The 20,689-nt window shown below is 57.4% G+C and overlaps 9 protein-coding genes across 9 annotated transcripts; 5 read left to right on the forward strand and 4 right to left on the reverse strand.

Annotated features, from left to right (window-relative positions):
• Positions 1-1,041: 1,041 nt before the first annotated feature.
• Positions 1,042-2,046, forward strand: PSEUBRA_003084 (RTA-like protein; the record flags this gene model as incomplete). Its single annotated transcript, XM_016437417.1, has 1 exon — positions 1,042-2,046. One exon carries the CDS (start codon positions 1,042-1,044, stop codon positions 2,044-2,046), a length of 1,005 nt encoding a protein of 334 aa, XP_016292940.1.
• A 146-nt stretch (positions 2,047-2,192) lies between these two features.
• Positions 2,193-3,830, reverse strand: PSEUBRA_003085 (Major facilitator superfamily; the record flags this gene model as incomplete). The annotated part of the gene is made up of 1 exon (XM_016437435.1): positions 2,193-3,830. One exon carries the CDS (start codon positions 3,828-3,830, stop codon positions 2,193-2,195), a length of 1,638 nt encoding a protein of 545 aa, XP_016292941.1.
• Positions 3,831-5,574: 1,744 nt separating this feature from the next.
• PSEUBRA_003086 (DAHP synthetase, class II) lies at positions 5,575-7,332 on the forward strand (the record flags this gene model as incomplete). The annotated part of the gene is made up of 1 exon (XM_016437413.1): positions 5,575-7,332. One exon carries the CDS (start codon positions 5,575-5,577, stop codon positions 7,330-7,332), a length of 1,758 nt encoding a protein of 585 aa, XP_016292942.1.
• Positions 7,333-7,564: 232 nt separating this feature from the next.
• Positions 7,565-9,691, reverse strand: PSEUBRA_003087 (uncharacterized protein; the record flags this gene model as incomplete). Its single annotated transcript, XM_059464970.1, has 1 exon — positions 7,565-9,691. One exon carries the CDS (start codon positions 9,689-9,691, stop codon positions 7,565-7,567), a length of 2,127 nt encoding a protein of 708 aa, XP_059321354.1.
• A 1,225-nt stretch (positions 9,692-10,916) lies between these two features.
• PSEUBRA_003088 (uncharacterized protein) lies at positions 10,917-13,878 on the forward strand (the record flags this gene model as incomplete). The annotated part of the gene is made up of 2 exons (XM_059464971.1): positions 10,917-13,773; positions 13,856-13,878. 2 exons carry the CDS (start codon positions 10,917-10,919, stop codon positions 13,876-13,878), a joined length of 2,880 nt encoding a protein of 959 aa, XP_059321355.1.
• A 778-nt stretch (positions 13,879-14,656) lies between these two features.
• Positions 14,657-15,395, forward strand: PSEUBRA_003089 (P-loop containing nucleoside triphosphate hydrolase; the record flags this gene model as incomplete). The annotated part of the gene is made up of 2 exons (XM_059464972.1): positions 14,657-14,709; positions 14,771-15,395. 2 exons carry the CDS (start codon positions 14,657-14,659, stop codon positions 15,393-15,395), a joined length of 678 nt encoding a protein of 225 aa, XP_059321356.1.
• A 53-nt stretch (positions 15,396-15,448) lies between these two features.
• On the reverse strand, positions 15,449-16,780 carry PSEUBRA_003090 (uncharacterized protein; the record flags this gene model as incomplete). Its single annotated transcript, XM_059464973.1, has 1 exon — positions 15,449-16,780. The coding sequence occupies one exon, from the start codon at positions 16,778-16,780 to the stop codon at positions 15,449-15,451; it is 1,332 nt and encodes a 443-aa protein (XP_059321357.1).
• Positions 16,781-17,131: 351 nt separating this feature from the next.
• Positions 17,132-19,207, forward strand: PSEUBRA_003091 (Phosphoribulokinase/uridine kinase; the record flags this gene model as incomplete). Its single annotated transcript, XM_016437423.1, has 1 exon — positions 17,132-19,207. The coding sequence occupies one exon, from the start codon at positions 17,132-17,134 to the stop codon at positions 19,205-19,207; it is 2,076 nt and encodes a 691-aa protein (XP_016292944.1).
• Positions 19,208-19,363: 156 nt separating this feature from the next.
• Positions 19,364-20,040, reverse strand: PSEUBRA_003092 (Cytochrome b5-like heme/steroid binding domain protein; the record flags this gene model as incomplete). The annotated part of the gene is made up of 2 exons (XM_016437444.1): positions 19,364-19,445; positions 19,520-20,040. The coding sequence occupies 2 exons, from the start codon at positions 20,038-20,040 to the stop codon at positions 19,364-19,366; spliced, it is 603 nt and encodes a 200-aa protein (XP_016292945.1).
• Positions 20,041-20,689: the final 649 nt, after the last annotated feature.

The following is a 20,689-nucleotide window of genomic DNA, read 5'->3' on the forward strand; positions in this document are numbered from 1 at the left end:
CCAAGTTGAGCCGCGGACTGTTGTGAACGCCCCGCTCGTGGACCGGCACTTCGGAACACGCGACAAGAATTTCATGCTGTGCTGTGCACCGAGGCATCTCCGCCTTGGCACAGCGCACGCGGCTCTCGGGCACCACAAGCTCTGTGCCCGCGGTCCACGTTTTCGCGGGTGAATTAATGCGAAATTCATCCGCCGGGTTTCGCCCGTTGCCCGCGCTGAACCCATCTGGCCCAAACCCCGCCGGACATGCCGAACCACAAACTCGCACGAAACAGTCCTCCCTTGTAGCTTTGTATGCTTGCTGAAGCTTGCCCTTGGGTTGCGCCGGTCAGAGATAGTGCTTCCGGATGAAGACTGGCTTAGGCGTTCCCACAGACGCAATGGTCACGCTTAGTCGGCGATGAAGCTCAGATCGCACGTCGACTCGATCGCGAAGGCAGAAAGCGAAGAATTTTTGTGACGGCGTGCAGGCCTGCAACCCTGAAATCGTCCGGCCAGGCTGGTCCGCTACACGGAAGGCGTTGTTTAGCACAGCAAGACCTTTCAAACATGCTGCTTCTCTTGAGGCTCTTACTATCGATCTCGAAGGTGTAAAGTTTGAGAGGCTAGCCGAGCCATCAGAACATGAAAAGAAGGACCATGCATGTTCTCCTCGTCGCTCGGATGCGTTGTAGGCAGATGTCTGAGCGACAAGCACGATCTAATTTAAGTCCGCGGTCTTGCCACGCCTGCCAGGGTCCTCGCTGTTTTCTCCCCGCGTTCGACAGGGCCAAACGACGCCACGCATGCATCTTGGCAAAACTTCCCTTGCGCCATCCGAGCTTGTACCGTTGCAAAGGTTTCACTATTGTTTTGAACTCCCGGCTCATGTTGGACAGCACAATGGCAGCTGTCACAACCGCGTGTGCTCGTGTACGTATATAAGATCACCTGTCTCCTTGGTTTGGACTTTCCGCATCTGTACCCAGCCACCTCGCCTTCTTCTCCCTCCTCTCCCTACTCCTGCATTGTCTGATCCTCTGCCCCCGTCTTACGATCACAATGTCGGCTACAAAGACCATCTTGGCAGCTGCAGCGGAAAGCTCGCCCACCGGAATCCTCAAATATGTCCCAAGTCAGGGAGGCAACTACTTCGTTGGTGGAGCCTACGCGCTGTTCAGCGCGCTCACCTTCTTCTACGTCTTCCGTCGCAAAGACTTTTGGGCACTCTGCTTGCCGATTGGCTGTCTCTGCTCGGCCGTTGGCTTCATTGTGCGACCCTCCATCGATCCGTACAACGTCAGCCTGGGTCTCTACATCATCCAGAGCATGTTCGTCGTCATTTCGCCCGCCGCCTTCCTCGCCTTCAACTATCTCCTGTACGGACGCATGATCCTTGCCGTCGACAAGGATTTTGGTAGCTCGAACGTCGATGCACAATCGCTTGAAAGCCAGCCGCTGACCGCAACGCAAAGGATCACCATGATGAAGAAAGCCGGAGGACCCAAGACGGAAAAGTCGCGCTTCTCCTTCATCCCCCCTCGCATCGTCGGAACCGTGTTCGTCTGGAGCGATGTCATCACGTTTGTGGTCCAGATCGCGGCGGGTGGTCTCCAGGCTACCGGCGCTCTCAACCTCGTCGATGTCGGAGACAAGATGTTTTTGACCGGTGTCAGCCTGCAAGGTGCCTCGTACATCTTCTTCACGCTCCTCCTGACCTACGCCACCGTCCTCATCATTCGCGAAGGCGCCCGCAATAACGCTGGCTACATCAAGTCGGACTTGATCATGGGTCTCGAGAAGCCCGTGTTTGCCCTCGTCGCTGGTCTCTACCTCTCGTCGATCTTTATTATTATTAGGTCCATCTACCGTATCATCGAATTCTCTCAAGGCTACGGCGGCTACCTCGTGTCGCACGAGATCTACCTCTTCGTCCTCGACGCTGCTCCTCTGCTCGTCGCTGTCGGCATTTGGGCTGTCATGTGGCCCTCGTCACTCCTCGAAAGCATCTTCGAGAAGCGATACTCCGGCTACGGACACTACCCCCTTACCAAGTCGAGCTCGTAAGCGAGGAAAAGCGTCTTCTCAGATGGCAAGCAATTTTGGACACTACACTATAGATGGGTTTCGGATCGTGACAATTGACAATTGCATAACAAAGTACAGCGTGGCGGCCTGTGTACAAAACAAGTCCCTTGATGAATGGTACGAGATCAGAGCATGTACTCAAACTCGGGGTGCTGGTCACCGAGGTACTCTCGGATCTTGGCATCGCCCCAGCCGAATTCCTTGAGCTTGTTGACGCGGTGGTCGCGCTTGCCCGCCTTGCGTGCCCGGTTCTCCCAAATCATGTACAGCTCGGCGAGCGTGACGAGCACGATGGCAGCACAGTTGAGGCAGAGGTTGACGAGGAAGCCACGCTTGAAGCGAGGTGCCTCGTTGTTGTAGAAAAGCCAGGTCGAGGTGATGCCGCCGCTGTTAGTGAAGACAATGTAAAGGGCGATGGCGGTAGCGCGCTTGTAGAGACCGGCGGTGTTGTTGAGCATCCAGCTGATTCCGAGAGGCGGGATCGAGTAGGTACCGCAGGAGAGGATGATGATACCGCCGTAACGCTGGGCGGCCACGTTCGAGGCGTACGCGAGAGCAATCCCAATGATCGACAGGATGATCAGAAGAACGACCGAGATCCATCGCCACCTGTACCTGTCCGAGAGGAACGCCGACGTGACCGACACAAAGAAGGCGGCGAACGTGGGCGGTACCGTGAGCAGCTGAGATTCCGCGGTCGATCTGGCGATGCCGAGCGACCTGATGATGGTAGGACTGAAGAAGGCGTTCGAGTAGAGCAAGGTAGCGTAGGCGTATCCGGACGCAGCAAAGAGCAAGACGAGCGGATCGGTGAAGGTGCGCCACACTTCACGCAGAACAAATTTGCCAGTGTACTCGAGCGAGGCTTCGTCGGCAACGGCAGCAACGCGCTTCTCGGCTGTGGCGGGCACGTCGGTGACAGCCTCAGAGTCGGTGGTGGTCTTCTTGGTGACGGGAGGAGCCATGCGGGCGTATGCTAGCTTACGCTCTTGGGGAGTCACCCACCACAGCTTCGAGATGTCGTTGGGCAAGATAAAGTAGCAAGCGATGCCAAAGAAGACGGTGAAGATGCCTTCAATGATGAAAATCCAAGCCCATCCTCCGGGATGACGTTTGATGAGACCGATGGCAGTGGCGAGGAGACCACCGAAAGTGCCGGAGAGCGAGGCGCCCGAAAAGTAGAGGGCCTGTCGGAGACCGAGCTCTTCGCGCTTGTAGAAAAAGGTCAGGTAAAGAGCAAGTGCTGGCAGGATACCGGCCTCAGTGAGACCGAGGAAAGCGCGGTTGATGTACAGTCCAGTCTTGTTAGATACAAGGCCTTGAAGGGTGGACACGAGACCCCAAGAGACGACGAGGAGGGGAATCCAGCGAGCTGGACCGACCTTCTTGACGAGCAGATTGGAGGGGATCTCGAAGACGATGTAGGGAACGTAGAGCACAGTGAGGGCAATGCGGTAGTCCCTGCCATCCCTGCTCATGCGCAGATCCTGTTCGAGACCGTTGAGTCGAGCTTGTCCAATGTTGGTACGGTCAAGGAAAGATAGCAGGTAGAGCATCAAGCACAACGGCACGATCTGCCAATCGAGCTTCTTCTTGAGCGACTTTTCGAGAGCGGCGTGCTCTTCGGCGGAGAGGTTGTCGATGTCATCGTCGGCTCGGTTGGCGGTCTGAAGCTGGCTGCCCTTGGTGTCGTGGACGCTGTCCGATGGGGAGGATGGTTCGGGCTGGTGTGGCAGCTCTGAGGCGGGAGCTTGGGCGGACATGCTGAGCAACGTTCCGCGTTGGGGATGGAGATGGAGAGAGGAAGCAAGGGAGAGGTACGAAGGGTCGATCTCAGATCAGCACGATCTCGAGACTTCTTATAGTAAAGTTCGAGCGAGAGCTAAGCAACGCGACGAGATGCGTGGGCACATGTGCGATCAAAGTGGCGGAGGGACCGCTCGGATATAAATGGACTGAACGATATTCTTGGCGCCCACCTCAATGGTCCCGCCCTGCATGGGAAGCAAAGCAGCTGCACGAGCGGAAGTGGCAAGCGAGGTTGACATTGGTGCGAGTCGAGTCAGGTATGCAGTCGGCTTCAATAAGGGTCGAACGGCAACAATGGCAAAAATTTGTGCCGGAGGAGAGCGAGAGCGGATCGCGCCAATCATCGAGCAGCGGTTGTCGAAATGAGGCGGTTAAGCGAGCGTCGAAGGCGAACTCGAGCTCAAAATTGGCCCGGTGCGACCTTGAACCCGTCCAACAGGGCGCTTGCACCACAGTGTCCAAAGCCGATGTTTAGCCGCGCAGCTGGGCTCCTTCTCCGGGTTGAGAAGAAGCGTCTGAGTTCAAACCCTGTCAGCCACCACGCATCCCCCGCGTCGATCCCTTGCCCGTGTCCCGCTCCTCGGAATGTCTTGCTCGTGTGCAAATTGCTGCTCCCTCTCTACTGTAGTTTTTCCTTTGCGCTCGGGTGGGAGCATGACGTCGGCTCCCTTGTCGACTGTCCGCGTCTAGCGGTCTCTCGACGGCGGAATGAGACGACCTTTGACGGCTAGTGGGAAGCGTGATTCAAGGCGCTGCGGTCGATGTGTGGGCGGGCTTTGAAAGCGAAAGGGGCTCAGCCACGTCGAACGACCCTCGGTTTGTGATCTCCGCGGAAAGAGGTCAACGATGTGTGCTTCTTTTCTGCCGCTCCGGCTGCGACGAATGCCGGAAGCTTTTTGTTCTCGTGTTGTCAATCCCAGTGGCTTGCTTTCCCCACACTGAAAACCCGCAGGGCCTCGTTCTTGGCGTTCCTCAGACCACACGTTGGTCCCCTTGTTTGATAGCCGAGGTCAGTGTGGACATGCCCTGTGCCTCGTGTCTCGTTGCTGATCTTATCCCCATCTTCCCCGCGCCTCGGCTTCGTCGACCCCGCAAAAGCCACACGAGATCGCTGCGCACGCGAGCAACGGCTTTGACGGTGGAGCTGACGCCGTTGAAGCCGACTCCGCTGCGGCCAACCTCCTTGAAGACATCGACGCCATTGATCTGCAGCAAGACGCCCACGTTGCTGAGCTACGTTATCGGAAAGGTCCGTTATGCGGGATAGCTGTGGACTTCCTCCGACCATGCATTGCCTCGAGAGACAATGGAGAATGTGGAATGGCCTCGGCGGTGCCTGGGTCTTTGGTTTGCACCTGCCTGACCTCGGTGGCTGATGTGACAACACGACGAGGCGCTTCGAAGATGGCCCAATCGGGGCTGCTTGAGATCGATTCGATCGCTCTGACTGGCAGGAACTATCTCGACCTAACAATCACAAATCCTAAATTTGTTAGCCGGCGGATCCTCGGTCATGACGGTTTGCAGGTCGAAAAAAAGTGCACTTTGCGAAAGGGTCTTTGCGAAGAAGTGACGCTGATCACCGGCCAAAAAAAAAAGTGACTCGGTGACCATGGAGAGGAGAGATTTTTGGGCCAGGCTCAGCTCCACCATATCATCTCTCTCGCCCTTCGCCATCGATCATTCTCGGCAGCGAACATGTCGTCGACATCCACTGCAGCAGGCGCTTCGGCGTCAACGCGAAGCTACCATGCTAACCCCACCTGGAAGTCCAAGAAGGAGGCACAGCAAGTCGACTACCCATCCAAGGAAGCCTTCCAATCGGTCATGGACAGGATCGAGCGTCTGCCGGGCCTCGTCTCACCCAACGAGATCGACCGTCTCCGATCGCAGCTAGCCTCTGTCGCAGAGGGCAACGCCTTCCTACTCCAGACCGGCGACTGCGCAGAGCTCTTTGACTACTGCAATCCGGAACAGATCCAAGCCAAGCTCAAACTCTCGCTACTCATGAGTCTCATTCTCATCTGGGGCGCTCGCAAGCCAGTCGTTCGTATCGGTCGTATTGCTGGTCAGTACGCCAAGCCGCGCTCCAAGCCTACCGAGATCATCACCAAGGTCGACCCTGCTACGGGCGAGACGTCCAAACACGAGATCATCTCGTTCCGCGGCGACAACATCAACGCTTTTAGCCCAGAGCCGGCAAGTGGACGCATTCCAGATCCTGAACGCCTGCTCCAGGCCTACTTCCACTCCGCAGCTACACTCAATCATATCCGCTCCGAATTGGCCAGCGGTCTGGCCGACCTCCACGCTCCCCGACAGTGGTCCTTCCAACACGTCCAGTCCAGCGCACTCCAAGCCGAGTTCGAATCGGTCGTCGACTCGCTGACGGACGCACTCGACTTTATGAAAACGATTGGAGCGGATCCCAGCACCTTTGCCTCTAGCAGCGTACTCAACTCGGTCGACTACTTTATCAGCCACGAAGGTCTCTCGCTTGCCTACGAGGAAGCCCTGACGAGGCTGGTACGTAAGCCGACAACAGCCAATCCTCACGCAGCTCGCAACGTCCACCCCTCGGACGTGCCCGATATCAAAGACGACTTCGAGCGATACGATTTGTCGGCGCATACTATTTGGCTCGGTGACAGGACAAGACAGCTTGATGGCGCACACGTCGACTTCTTCTCCTCCATTCGCAACCCAGTTGGCATCAAGGTCGGTCCGTCCATGAAGCCGGAGGAGCTGATCCAGATCCTGGATGTCCTCAACCCGGATGTCGCCATTCCCGCATCTGCTTCGTCTGGCCGTGCGAGTGGCTGGTCGACGCCCAGCGGTGCATCGAACGTCGTCTACGGCAAGGAGAAAGGTCGCGTTATGGTCATCATCCGTCTCGGTGCCGGCAAGGTCGCTTCGCATCTGCCACCATTGCTCGAGGCCATCGCAGCCAGCAACCACAAAGACTCGATCATTCTCCTTTGCGATCCTATGCATGGCAACACACAGACCAGCCCTTACCCGCCTGCGTCCTCCGATCCCAATGCGCAGCCGCTCAAGACTCGCTCGTTTGGCGACATCATCTCCGAGATCCTCTCCTTCCTTCAGATCATCTCGTCCGACTTCCCGACTCTCCACCTCGGCGGTGTTCATCTCGAGTTGACAGGCGACAAGGACGTCACCGAGTGCTTCGGAGGCTCGATGCGCTTGGAGCCAAAAGATCTCGAGCGCGGCTACAAGAGTCACTGCGACCCTAGGCTCAACTTTGAACAGTCGCTCGATGTCGCTTTCCTGCTTTCGCACTACTTCCGCAACCAGCGTCTGGTCGGTAAGGCGAGAGGAGGCGCGAGGACTGAGGAGGAGATCCAGAAGCAGCAGGCTATCATTGCGTCTGGCTCGGGCGACGAGCTGCTGGCTGAGCTGATCTGTGGGATCACCAACCGTCCTCAGTCGTCGTGATTGAGTCATTTGCTCTGTCTGCATCAATTCTAAGGCGAGGTTCTTCACGCAAACGCCCGGTTGCTGAATGAAGAGCATGTGAATTGTGAAGGAATGACATGAGGCCATGAGGCAGGCAAGTGGACTGTCAGAAAGAATAAGACCAACGTCGACGAACAACGAGTGAGTCAGAGAAGCACGGTGATTTCGGCCAGCCGAGTCGACCGCGAACCGCATCGCATCACCCGCACGACTATCGTGGCGATGGCCCATCGCGGGACTCTTGGGTCGTTGACTCGCGCGACGTCTCAAACGACGGTAGACGCTGTAGCCTGTGTCTTCCCTTCTGCACTGAGCCCTTCGAGGAGTGTGCCAGCCGATAACGACGAAACACCAGCCCGGGCGAGCTGCGTGGATCTGTGGGGTCGAAGTCCGGATTCGGTTCTTCTTTGATCGACAAGGACGGCTTGAAGCCTCGCAGGTGCGGCGAGGTGAGCTCCGTATGCTCGGTTGCGGTCGGGAAGAGGAAGCTCTGCACGCGCTTCAAGGTGGGTTGGAGCTTAGGAGGGCGCTTGCGCTTTTTGGCAGGGACATCGGACGAGGTGGTTTCGTCGATGTGGGAGGGCGGCTCGACGTCGGCAGCAGCAGGAGCAGATGGAGGAGCAGAGGCTCCGCTCGACGGAGAGACGTCCTTCATCTCCTCGTCCTTGCGCAGATCGCGTTCGATGCTTTGAGGTGCGTTCGCGGTCCCTTCCGCACCTTGACGAGATTCCCTGCCAGAGCCGTCTTCTTCGCTCTTGTGCGTCTCGCTTTCGATGGACGGCGTCACGGTACCTGACCGCATCTCCTGGTCCCTCAGCGGATACACTTTGGCGGCCGATATCTTGGCATGTCTGAACGGATCCGGGTGGTAGATGGCATAGTCGACGTCGTTCCACTGCGCAGCCTCTTGTGCATTGCGCTGGGCTTCTGGCGATGGTTGACCGGCGTACCAGCCCACACTGGCGCTCGAGCTACTTTTTGGCCCGAACGTCGTCGCCGGAGCGACGCTCGGTCTTGCATGTTCGTGGCTCAGCTGCTCCTGTTCCAGTCGGGCGCGCGCAGCTTGTAGCTGCTCGGCATAGTCAACAGGTAGCCTGAACATGGACAGTGGAGTGTGGCCGCCTGTCCCTGGTTGCGAATGAGGAGTCATAGCACCAGGCGTGGAGACGCGTGGAGATGGATCGCCACCCAAAGGAGTACGCAGCTCTGGCGAGCGCGCCCATCCTGGGCTCATTCGAGCGTGCTCTGGCGTAAAGGATCCTGGCGTGCTGAGGTCAGGTGTGATGGGGTTCGAGACATCTGCATCCGCTTCTGCGGGATCGCCGACATGCTTGTGACTCTGTTCTGGCGTCGGAGCTTGTACAGGGGCTGACCGAGAGGGCATCGAGCCGCCGTCCTGCTGTCCTGACGGGATGTGCTCTGGATGACCAGAGTAGCGCATCGCTGCCTTTCGTATCTGTTCCTCTTGAAAGTTCTGCAGTGTTCTGTACCTATCCCCCATACCGACAAAGGCGTTGCTCAAAGGCTCCACGATCCTCGCCTGCCCAGCGCTCTGTTGGTCTAGCGAAGGTTGTCGATCGCCATCGCTCGGGCGACGACTCTCGGCCGTGCTTTGGGATCCACCGGCCCAGGGAAGGTGTGCCGAGTCGTCAGACTCGATCTCAGGCACTGGATGACGAGGAGGGCCAAGGTCCTGCCCTGGTACCTGACGGAACGGATTGAACCCGGGCTGGCGCTCGAACCGACGAGTGCGTGGTCTTCTGCCAGGTCTGCGAGACCCGCTCGGAACCGACATCTCGTCGTCATGCTCTGTTCCACCTGAAAGGCCAGCTTTCGACTGTGCAGCTTCATCACCTTGCTCTTCAGCCATCTCTGGCAGATGCGGTTTGGCAACCGTCTGCAGACCAAGATCTTCATCGGTACCCTTGATGAACCCGGTGAGCTCCTTCTTGTACCGAAAAGGACCGTCTTGGAGTATGAGCGGCACACGCAGCACTCTCGGTAGGAAGTAATGTCGCCGCAGATCAGGCTCGTACCTCCACTCCTTCTTGATGCCTTTGGCGAACGAATAGGGCTCTTTGATCTTGTCGATGTAGCGAAGAGCGGATGCGTACTTGCTGCGAACGCCTTCGCGGATGGGATTGCCATCCTGGAAGATTTGCCAGTCCTTGAGCTTGTCGGGCAGCTCCGCTTTGAGCAGGCGCTTCTCTACCAGGACAGCATGCCTGTCGTGGTCTCGCAAGTGGTGATCAGATGAGTGCTGCGTCAAGCGCGACGATTCGGATGGCGGCGTGATGAGCAGCAAAAGGAGGAGGAGTCGAGGAAGAGGAACGTGCATGATGCCGAGTGTATCCGAAAGCAGCCACTGCTGCTCATCGTACAGCTACGGTTCGCTGTGTAGTGAGTGTGCTCCGTCTAGTGTTTCATGAAGGAACGATCGAGGCGAGAACGTGCGTGTAACGGATGCGAGTTGCGGATATGACCGGCTGGCCACGCGGATGCTCGTTGCCTTTGGTGATCGACGAATCAGCTGCAGGCAACACTCGGCATGACCGTGAGTTCCAGCGTGACGGTAGACAAGTGCTCGCTTGCAACAGATGAAGTCGAGACCGCGGCCCCTAAAAGACACCTACTGGTAGATGAAAGGAAGTGGGATCTGCGTGGCTTCAAGGCCAGTGGGAGCGCCTTCATCTGACCGGACCGGGTGAGGAGCCGGGAAGCTCAGGGCTCCCGTCCCGATCGTCCCAGTGCCAGCAACTTTGGTGGCCATGATAGGGTTTACTAAAAGTAGCATCTGTCGCGATTCATTCAGACATCAACGGGAACGATGAATAGGGTTTAGGGCCGGTAAAGGTCTCCTTGTTGCAGCTTGACCTGACACAAGCTGACCGGTCATGGAAGGAGCTACATGCAGCTCCTGGCTTGCTTAGACCGACGCTGTGTCAGATGGTCCGGCGTCTTCAGACGTCGTCGTCATCATTCTACGCGGCTGCAACCCACGCAGCCACACGATCAAGCGTCACCGCCCACCACCCACACCATATTTGGATATGTGTTAAGGCTAAACATGGATTGCCGCTTTTCCACGTGCAAAATTGAAAGCGTGCTCTGCTCCACCTGCCAAGGCTGACTTCGAAGTCACTCGCGCAGCAGCAGCAGCTGTTCTCAAAGAGTAAAGTCGAGGGCGCAAGAGATTGCGGGGAAGACGCAGCCAAATTGGCCGACTTGTCTCGAGGCCACATGGCCAGCTGATGCAATCCGGACCAGTTTTGGATCGTCGGCGTACAGCACAGTGTGCAGCCATCGTTGGAATTGCCAGCGTCTCTTCCATCCACATCTCCATTGTTTCGCCAGCTCCCACCCACCACTCTTCTTCACCCACCATCCACCCTCGAGGAGCGCCAGTTCGCGCCATCCGCTGCAACAAGAATGGCCTGATTATCATGGAATAGACGGATTCCCTTCCATCCCGGACAAGCCCGAACCCCACCCCGTCTTCGTCCTCCGAGGAAAGCGCAAGTCCATTCGGCCGACCCCTTGATCGGCACAGCCCATCTCGCACGATGAGTCCGCTTCGGATTCCCGGCTCATCCGAGCCTTATAGTGTCGACGCCGCAGCTGACAGATCACCACCCATAGACTCGGACGAAGAGCGTCGTCTCAACGCCGTGCCAGACTACCCTCAGGTTCAGCGCAAATCAGCCAACAGCAACGCCAGCACTCCATCCAGAAGTCAGTCCTCACCCACCAGTCCCGCCGTCGCAGGACCATCAAGGTCCGGTTCTGGAAACAATGAGACACCAACACCAGGCCATTCAAAGAAGAAGTCGATCGGATCCAAGCTGATCTCCAAGTTCAAGTCGTCATCCACAGACGACAAGGCGGAGCCATCTAGCAGTCCTCATTCCCAAGCCAGCAGCGGCTCACGCACGCCCGCCAAATTTCAGCGAGATGATGGTAGCGACTCGGAGGTGAAAGCCCATCAGCTTCAGCAGGCACTCTTCAAAGAGCAGCAGAAGCGCGCAAAGCAGAAGCAAGCTTCGTTTGGCAGCATGGATGGCCTTCGACATCGAGGTTTCTTCGGCAAGAAACCAAAACAGGCCCATCAGGGTGGCGACGTAGAGGAACATGATCTTCGCCGCGACTCTGAAGAGACAACTCGATACTTCCCAGAACAGACTACCGACCGAGACAGGTCACATAGCGATGCCACGCGGCACTTTCCTGGAGGTCTGTACAACACCGAAGACGCCAGAACCGATGCGCGACTCATTCGCGAAAGAGATGCCTCCCAGCGTTCACACGGCCAGCTGCCCAGACAGTCCGAAAGCAAACTACATCATGAAGCGGACATCTTCGCCGGCGAAGGCGACCAGAACGAAGACCTCTTCGGTGTTGGTTACGACCACGAGTACGACTCGGACGATTCCGACGATACCATTGCACATCTCATCCGAGAGGCTGATGGCTATGACAGCTTAAGAAACAACACCAATGGTGATTTCTCCGCTGGAATCAGCTTCGACACGCTTCAAGCTGTTCGCGAGCGATCGCACTCCCTCAGCCAAAACAAGGATGCCCAGAGCCTCCACAGTGCCTACTCAGGAGGCGCCTCCAAGGCTCTCAGCCAGCCGCTGTTGGAGCTCGAAGATATCGAGCTCGAGACTTTTATGCAGAGCTTCGCTCGCCACACAAAAGAAATCACCGTCACCCGTCCTACCGGCCAGCAAAAGTATCGGATGCCAAGGTGGGACGATTTCCGTGTCTCGCCAGAGGACAACGCAGCCGCGGACCCGGACAAGAAGCGGCCGTCCATGCTGTCCAGGGTCGACCGTGGTCTTCAGCATCTGTCGAACAATTTGTCACCGAACGGAGCACAGGATCGAAGCAAAGCAGACACAACGGACGGGTCAAAGTCTCGTTCCACCGAGGAAGAGGGAGTCACTGAGTCTGCTTCCGACACGAATGCTCTCAATTCAACGCCACAGACGCCGTCCAAGAAGAAGTCGAAAGACAAGACAAAGAAGAAAAGCGCTTCGAAACAAGGCGGGGCAGCCAACGATCTGGATGAGGATTGGGACCTTATCGTTCCCTCCTCCGGCAACCCCGACCGCTTCGAGGCCATCTCGGCCCACGACGAGCTTCGTGTCAATGCAGAGGACGAAGGCATCGATAGTGTCGCCTTCTGCATCGCCTACATCCTCGCCCTGGTCGAGCGTCTGGCCCCGGAAGAGATTGAGCATCACCCCGTCACACGGTATCGCGAAGGTTTGATCCGCTCTCATCTCGAGCGCCTCTACACCATCGCCCCCTTCTGGGAGCAGCTCGGCCGCCGAACCCGTCGGCTGTACCGGTGGGAGGAGCCCAGGACGACCGCTGCAGCCGCCATGATCTACTTTGTGCTCTGGTACACCAACATGATCCCCACCGCCTTCATCCTCATGCTCATGTTCTACATTATGCGATTCAAGTACTTCCCTCCCTCCGAGAGTTATCTTCATGATAAGGTCAAGATGCGCATGGCGCGTGGGCAGGCCGCCAACACGCTCTCCGAGAAGCTGCGCCGACGTAGTCGACTCGACATCCTCAACATCTATCGGCGATGGATCATCACATTTGGTGCACCTACACAGGAAGGCATGGGGTATGTCGCCGATTTCCACGAGAAAGTCAAGAACCTCATCCTGTGGCGTAACCCTGCTGCGAGTCGACGCACCATGATCCTGTTTGGCGTGCTCAACCTGTTTGTCACCTTTGCGCCCTCGCATTACATCTCTAAGACGGTGTTCTTCTTTCTGGGAATCACGTTCTTCTGCCTCCTGCCGCTGCAGAGCTACTTCCCATCGCATCGCAAAGCACTCTCGCCATTCTGGTGGGGCACATTCGGAGCGCCAACCGATGCGCAGTTCGCTGTGCAGCTGCTGCGTAAGCGCCATCTGGACGTCGACCGCTTTGCAGGGCAGCTGAACACCGCCGACGATGTCCGTCGCGCAGTGCAATCATCTAAAAGCAACTCCAAGATCAAACCTCGCCCAGACCGGCGCGAAGAGGGCATCGCCTACGACCAGATCGACGATCCCTCGCGCGCTAGTGTCGACTACGTCGAGATGAGCAAGGATTCGACGCTCAAGCCGCGCAAGCTCGGCAGCTTCTTCTGCCAGTACAAGGGCTTGCCCGGTCGCCTGCATGTCAACACCAAGTACCTCTACTTTACACCGCTCCACTCGCCGTCGCAGAAGAGGGGCCGTACGCCCGTCGAGGCCATCGAGTCGATCATCAAGACCAAGAGCATCCGGCTGATGGTATGGAGCTCGTTGGGGTTGAAGATTGTGAGGAACAATGGAAAGGCGCCGCTGCTGCTGGCAAACCTGCCGAACAGAAACGAGGCGTTCAACTTGATCCTTGCCGTCACCGCGAATGGTGAGTAGACATGCGACGCAGAAGTGTATGATTCGAGCTTGAAGCTGACCTTTCTCTTGCCCTTTTTCGATCCGCTCGACAGCCGGTGCCAAAGCGTACTCGTGAGACAACCGATTGTTTCGGACTCTGTATACCCGCTGCTCTCGAATGCCACTTGAACAGCTGCTCTGGTCACTGCCTGAGTCTGCGAGACACTTCTGCTGCCGTCTCGACAATACGAATGAATTGGCTCCTCTTGAGTGCTGCACTGGCGCGTTGGACAGCCGCTGTATGACCCTGATCCTCCTCCTCGTCGCTTCCCTGATTGCTGTCGTCCTCTTCGTCCATGATCGTGGCGTAGAGCGCGAGGTACATCCTTTGGCGACGGCGATAGTATGCAGACTGTCTCATCCGATAGTCTGGCAGCAGTATCCTGTAGAGGAGGGCCAGCTCCGCTGGCGTATATCCGCTCGCCTCGGGTTGAGGGTCGGCGCCAGAGCGAGGGGGTGGAGCGGGTGTCGTCGTTGTGGTTGCTCACTGACCTCAGGGGTGACCGGGGCACGCTTGCTCAAGCGCTTCGACGGGGAGATGGACCTGCGTCGAGCTTGCTCGCGTATTTGCACGGGCATCTAGGCACAAAGCTGTTGTACCCGAGGCACCTCCTGATGAGGAGCTGCACAGCTACCTGGTCAACCCCCTGATCAGGGGGTGCTGGTGCGACTCATCCTCCGCGTGCTTTTTGTGGCCTCAATTTTTGTCGGTGAATTCTTCGCTGATCCCTGAAAGTGACCGATAACTTTACGAGAATCTTCTTGGACCGTGCGACACTTTACTCCACCACTCTCCCGTCATCATCATCATCGACGATAGAGCCTGCCTCGAATCTGTGAGGTGGCGTACACTCATGCAGGGCCAGGTGGCTGCTCTCGTGCAGGAGCTGCTCGCCAAAGTGCAGACGTAAGTACCGCTTGCGATCAGGATCAGAGACCACACGAGCTGACCTTGATTTGTCGAACAGGCTCGACCCCTCCGAACGGCTGCTGGTGGGCGTCTCTGGCATACCAGGCTCGGGGAAGTCGAGTCTCGCTGTGCGTCTGGTCTCTGATCTCAACGCCACGCAACCCTCTCTGGCCATCTGCGTCGGCATGGACGGGTGGCATTATCCCCGCTCCACACTCTCGACCTTCCCCAACCCACAAGAAGCTTTCGACCGTCGCGGGGCAGAATGGACCTTCGACGCCAAACGCTTCGCCGACTTTGTCCTTCTCGTCAAGAGCAATACTTCAAAAACACACACAGCACCCAGCTTCGATCACGCAAAGAAGGATCCACTCGAGAACGATGTTGCCGTGCTACCAGAGCACCGCGTGGTGGTGTTCGAGGGGCTCTATTGCAATTGTGAAGAAGGCGAGTGGGCCAGAGCGGCGAGGGGATTCGATAGACGGCTGGTGTTCGAGATGGACAAGGATGAGGCGAGAAGAAGGCTCGTTGTGCGGCACGTCAAGACAGGGGTGGCCAAAGACGAGGAAGAAGCGATGTGGAGAGCCGATAACAACGATCTTCCCAACGGCGACTGGCTCATGTCCCATCTGCTCGAGCCGTACACCGTCGTCCGGAGCATAGCCGATCCTTCGTGGCGCTGAGAGTTTGCACATAGCACGAACATCACAAGACAAGTGCATCAGGCAGAACGACTCTATATTGACAAAGCGACCTTACGAAGAGCAGCACTGCGGATGATCCTTCCGTCCTCTATCGGCTCGAGCACATCGCTTTCGATGATCCATTTGCTGCTCGTGCCCACGTCCTGGTTCCATGTCTGGACGAGGCGCTCGACCTCGCCGGGTTGGATACGCCCTTCGTGCGGCGGCGAGTCGTAATCGGCCGTCGCCTCCGGGTGCTCCTGTCTCGCTGCTGAGCGTTCACTCTCCGAGAGAGTGACAAAGTGGCTTAGCAGGACCACGCCTCCAGTGCGGACGAGTGCCGACAAGCGAGGTAAGAGAGCACGAGGATGGAAGCGAATGCAAAGGACTAAGTCGAATTGCGCATCTTCTCCAGCCTCGATGTCCTGTTTGGCGGCACCGCTCGATGCCGGGAGAAGTGGCGCGAGGCCAAGCTGACGAAAGTCATCCCAGATCTCCGGATGATCCTCAGCGTTCTGTATCGCTTTGCCCTTTCCTGAGCCAGTAAGCGGCTGAAGGTGTCCGTCATCAGTACACGTTGCCCATAGCAAATTTTCGCAGCGCGGAGCGAATAAAGTTTCTTTTGCCTCGTGCAGCGAGCTTGAGGTCAGGTAGAGATCATCCATGAGCTGCTGAGCGCGATTAAGAGCTGCTTTCCAGTTGTCGACGCCGACACCGGTCCAGGTGCATGAAGACGGGCGTGTTCGCGAGCCGTGCAGGATCCATGCTAGGTCGCGCGCAGCTCCACAGCCCAGATCGAGTACCCTCAGCGAGGCATACTGATGCGGCCGCTCATCGAGTGAGAGCACTGTCCTCCGCACTGCATGTGATGGGCGGAAGAGAAGCTCCGGGATGTCTTCCTCTACGTCCTTCGCGTCACTTCTCATAATGCGCTGCTGGTGGGATTGCGAGCTGCGTGCGAGACCGAAGCGGAAAGCTACATCGAAGAAGCGTGCTGAAGTTGCAATGGAGTCAACGCCTCCGGTTGCTGATGATTCTGCGATGTCGGCGCCCGCAACTGTGAGGAAGACCAGCCTAGCCGAAGGAGTCGATGCAAATGCCTCGGCGACCTCGTTTCGCTGGGCAGAGTCGGCCAGCACAAGAAAGGGGACGTTTCGTGGCGGAAGATAGCTGTATCGAGACCTGAGTGCTGGGATGGGCGAGATGTGGTATGACCCGACCAGATGAGCTTGATGAAAGGCTGAATCGGATCGCAGGTCGAGCACAAGCCGAGGTTCTTCCAGCGAGAGGTACGGCGCTAGGACCTCGCCATCGGTGCTGCTCCCGACAATTTTGGCCACTCCGGGTCTGGCATCGGTAGCGACCTGCGCATCGTCAGCAGACATTCGGTCGTCCCCACGGGTGTGGCGACAGGTGTGCGATCAAGTCGTGTAATGTTGCTAACAGGCGACCGCAGTCGGATGCGCAGTTGTGGGTCTTGAGCTGGACCCTGAAAAGCTCTTTGCCTGAGCGCAAGAAAATTTAAGGTTGATGATCCTTCGGGTGGCCCGTTCCTCCTGCCTTGGCGTGGGTCTTCGGAGCTGCCGCCGATTTTTTTCCCACGATGAAATGGCATGCACGGATGCCTTCCGACTTCACTTTGTCACCAACGTCGGACAGCTTCCGAACCGATCTACTTCGCTTCCGTCACAACAGTCACCTCGTTGGTTGTTACGAGGCGTGGGAATACTTCGACCATGCAGGCTGGCAAGATCGTACAGCGGCCGTCTGGCAACGGAACACCCATCTTGCAGCCCGTGACACCTGTAGACAAGCCCTCGGAAGGATCTCCTCACAGCATTCTCGCCTCTGCGGCAGCAGCTGTTTCACTAGACCACGCACAGAGCTCGTCATCCTCAACTTCCGCAGCGTCGAAAGGAAAACCTGCTACATCAAATCCGACCGCATCGACTCGCTCAAAGACCATCGTCCTCACCGATGCAGGCCGTGCGCCGTGGTACAATTCAGTCGGCGAACCCGTCCCTGCCTACGTCGTTGGCATCGCAGGTGGATCCGCCAGTGGAAAGACCTCGGTAGCAAGAGAGATCCTCAAGAAGCTGCCCAATGTGCCTTGGGTCGCCATCGTCAGTCAAGATGCGTATTACAAGTCGCTAACCCCTGAGCAACACAAGCTCGCCCACCAGGAACAGTATGATTTCGATCACCCGGACGCTTTCGACTACGACATCCTCAAGCAGTGCATCAAGGATTTGCGAGGCGGCAAGTCGGTCGAGATCCCCGTTTACAGCTTCGTACAGCACCAGAGGACTTCAGAGACAAACTACCTCTATGGCCCAGCAGTGCTGATCGTGGAAGGCATCTTTGTGCTTCACGATCCCGAGATTCGCGAGCTGCTCGATCTCAAGGTGTATGTTCAAGCCGACTCCGACTTGATGCTGGCGAGAAGGATCAAAAGGGACATTGTCGAGAGGGGCCGATCCGTCAACTCAGTTCTGGATCAGTATCTGCGCTACGTCAAACCTGCTTTCGACACTTTTGTCTCGGCTACTGCAAGGCATGCAGACATGATCGTGCCCGGCTCGCACAACGAGGTCGCCATCGAGGTCATCAGTCAGCACATGGAGAAGCAGCTCCGCAATCGATCGAGAAAGCTGCGTGCAGAGTTCTACAAGACGCCGGCGACACAGATTGCCACTTCAGCCGCCAAAGACGCGCATGTGGCTCCGATGAGCCCATACGAGGGCCTCGGCTCGCCCAACGAACGTCGAACGAGCTTTGCCAATATCAAGCCAAGCCTCAAACGCGATCAGTCGTTCGGCTTGTCAGCGCCATACTCTACCTCCAGCACATCTGCAGCTGACGAAGCAGGACTGCCACCGAACGTCATCCTCCTCGCTCAGACACCACAACTGCAAAGCTTGCTCACTATCCTCCACGACCGATCCACGCCCACGTCGGAATTCACATTCGCCTGCAAGCGGGTCGGCACGCTCGTCGTTGAGCTCGCCACCACACTGCTGCCCTACAAGGAGAAGGAAGTCACTATTCACGGCGGACGCAAACACATCGGCCACGAAATCAACGTCTCCACCCTGTGCTCTGTCTCGATCCTTCGCTCGGGTGCCGTACTCGAACCCTCGCTGCGCCGCGCCTTCCCAGCCATGTCGCTCGGCAGCCTTCTCATCCAGTCGAACGAGGAAGACGGCGAGCCCCATCTCTACGACGTTTCTCTGCCGTCTTTCATTCGTCGCCGCGAAACAGCCGAAAAGTCATGGGTCTTCTTGCTAGATGCTCAGATCGGAACGGGCGCTGCGGCATTCATGGCCATTCGCGTGCTTCTGGACCACTCGGTCCCGGAGGACCAAATCATCTTTGTCACCCTTCTGGCAAGCTCGCAGGGTGGCATTCATGCCCTGAACCGTGCTTTCCCGCGTGTTCGAATCGTCGTGGCGGGCGTCGATCCGGGGCTGCAGAAGCTGCGGATTCCTTGGCAGACAGCAACTTCCAGCGGCGCATCTGCAAACAAGCAAGATCGAGACGTGTCCTCAGAGTCATTGCACAACGCTGCAGTGGACGAAGATGACCTCTCCCCAGGATTCAATCGGAATGACAACCTGCACATGCTGGCTTCGCCTCCGCTGCTCAGCATCGATCGTCGGTTCGTAAGCAATGACGAGGCCAAGCAACGTTCGCAGGCTCAAAGGCAGGGCAGCGTGGGCCAATCGCCTGCGAAGGGCAGCCGCGTCGTGTTTGCCATCACGCCGGGCTGCGGCTCCATTGGCGACCGCTTCTGGGGCACCGGATCGCGTTGAGTCGATGTCCTGCACCATTCGCATCGTCCACGTCGCGAACCTTTGTGACCCTGTAAGTCTTTCTCTCTCTCGCTCTTCTGCAATGCATCGCAATTGGGACTCGATGACGTTCAAGATGGTTGTTTTCACGTTTCATGATTGCGTGCAGGCTTGGGTTCACGCCTCGTTTTCGTCAATGAGCTCGCCAACGATGCCATACTTGCCCGTGAAGTGTGCCTGCCACTCCTTCATGTTTTTGCTATTCGAGTCAAGAGCACATCGATGTCAGCTTACTTTGCCACTATCACTTGATCCGGCAGCGTTCACACTTACACTTCGCTCGGAGTCAGATCCTCCAACGCGTCAATCGGCCTGTCCAGAGGCGTTAGCATGTCGAGATCAAAGCTCTGCTTGGCCATACCTCTGCTTGCGTCCCTTCCCGCAAAGTTGCCATACGGCCCGCCGGGACCGTAGAAGTTCTTGCCCTTGGTCACGTCGAACACCTTGCGGTTGATGGCGAGCAGGATGCGTTCGCCGTCTTGGGTTGTGCCTGTGCCATCGTAGACGGCGAGCGTGCGCGGCGTGTACTTTGTCCTCTCGATCACGTCGGGGTGGTGCGGGGGCAGGTAGGTGTATCGATCGGACGGAGCGGCGAGGTGAGAGCGCGCTTCGGCTAGCGATGGTGTCCAGCGCGAGGAGAGCGGTGATGATGGCGAGACGAGCGGCAAGAGGATGTAGAGGATTAGGCCGAGGAGCAAGAGGTTCAGAGGGTTGGTGTAGATGGATTCGGCAAACTTGTGCAGGACAGACAGCAATTCGGACTGCTCGCCGAGGGACTGCTTGAGCTGATTCATGCTGTGCGAAGCCGAATGCCCTGTGAGTCTGTGTACATAGACCGAGATTGTGCGGTGTTGCTGGTGGTCATGAGGATCAGGGACGAAGACTGCGCTCTTCGACCTCGAACAAGCAGGCGCCAGAAAGTCGGAAGGAGCTTCGGCCCTTCGTCTCCGACTGCCGAAAATGCCATCTGCAATGCTCCACTTTTTCACCCATGTGTCGATGCTTCTGCCGACCTTCCCTCTCGGCAACAGCCTCGCTCAAAGCTTCCAGCTCTCATCGACATGTGCTGATGGCGTCCGAGCACGCTCCATGCTCGCTGTTCGGAAGCGTAGTGCAACCAGAGGCGGTGAGCCTTTTCTCGTCCACTTCTTCAGACCCTTTCGCACTGTGGGCATTTCATCAAGATGTTGCACTGCCGGAGGACTCAGGCATCCGTCTCTTGATCGACGAGACCGACGAGACGGCTTCAAATGACCCCGAGATCACCCACCCCAGCTTTGTGCTGTGATCAGAACAGACGACTCGTGGCTCGAGCTCGGACCCGGTGTTGCACATCCAATCTCCGGCGATCCGGGACACGTTCGTTCGATGCCCACCTAACGAGAGTGCGGAGCTTGGCATTGAGCTGCCGCTTGTGACGTTTCAGCTCAGAGCTATCAGAAG

This window comes from Kalmanozyma brasiliensis (genome assembly GCF_000497045.1).
Source record: "Kalmanozyma brasiliensis GHG001 unplaced genomic scaffold PSEUBRA_SCAF2, whole genome shotgun sequence".
NCBI classification, from domain to species: domain Eukaryota; kingdom Fungi; phylum Basidiomycota; class Ustilaginomycetes; order Ustilaginales; genus Kalmanozyma; species Kalmanozyma brasiliensis.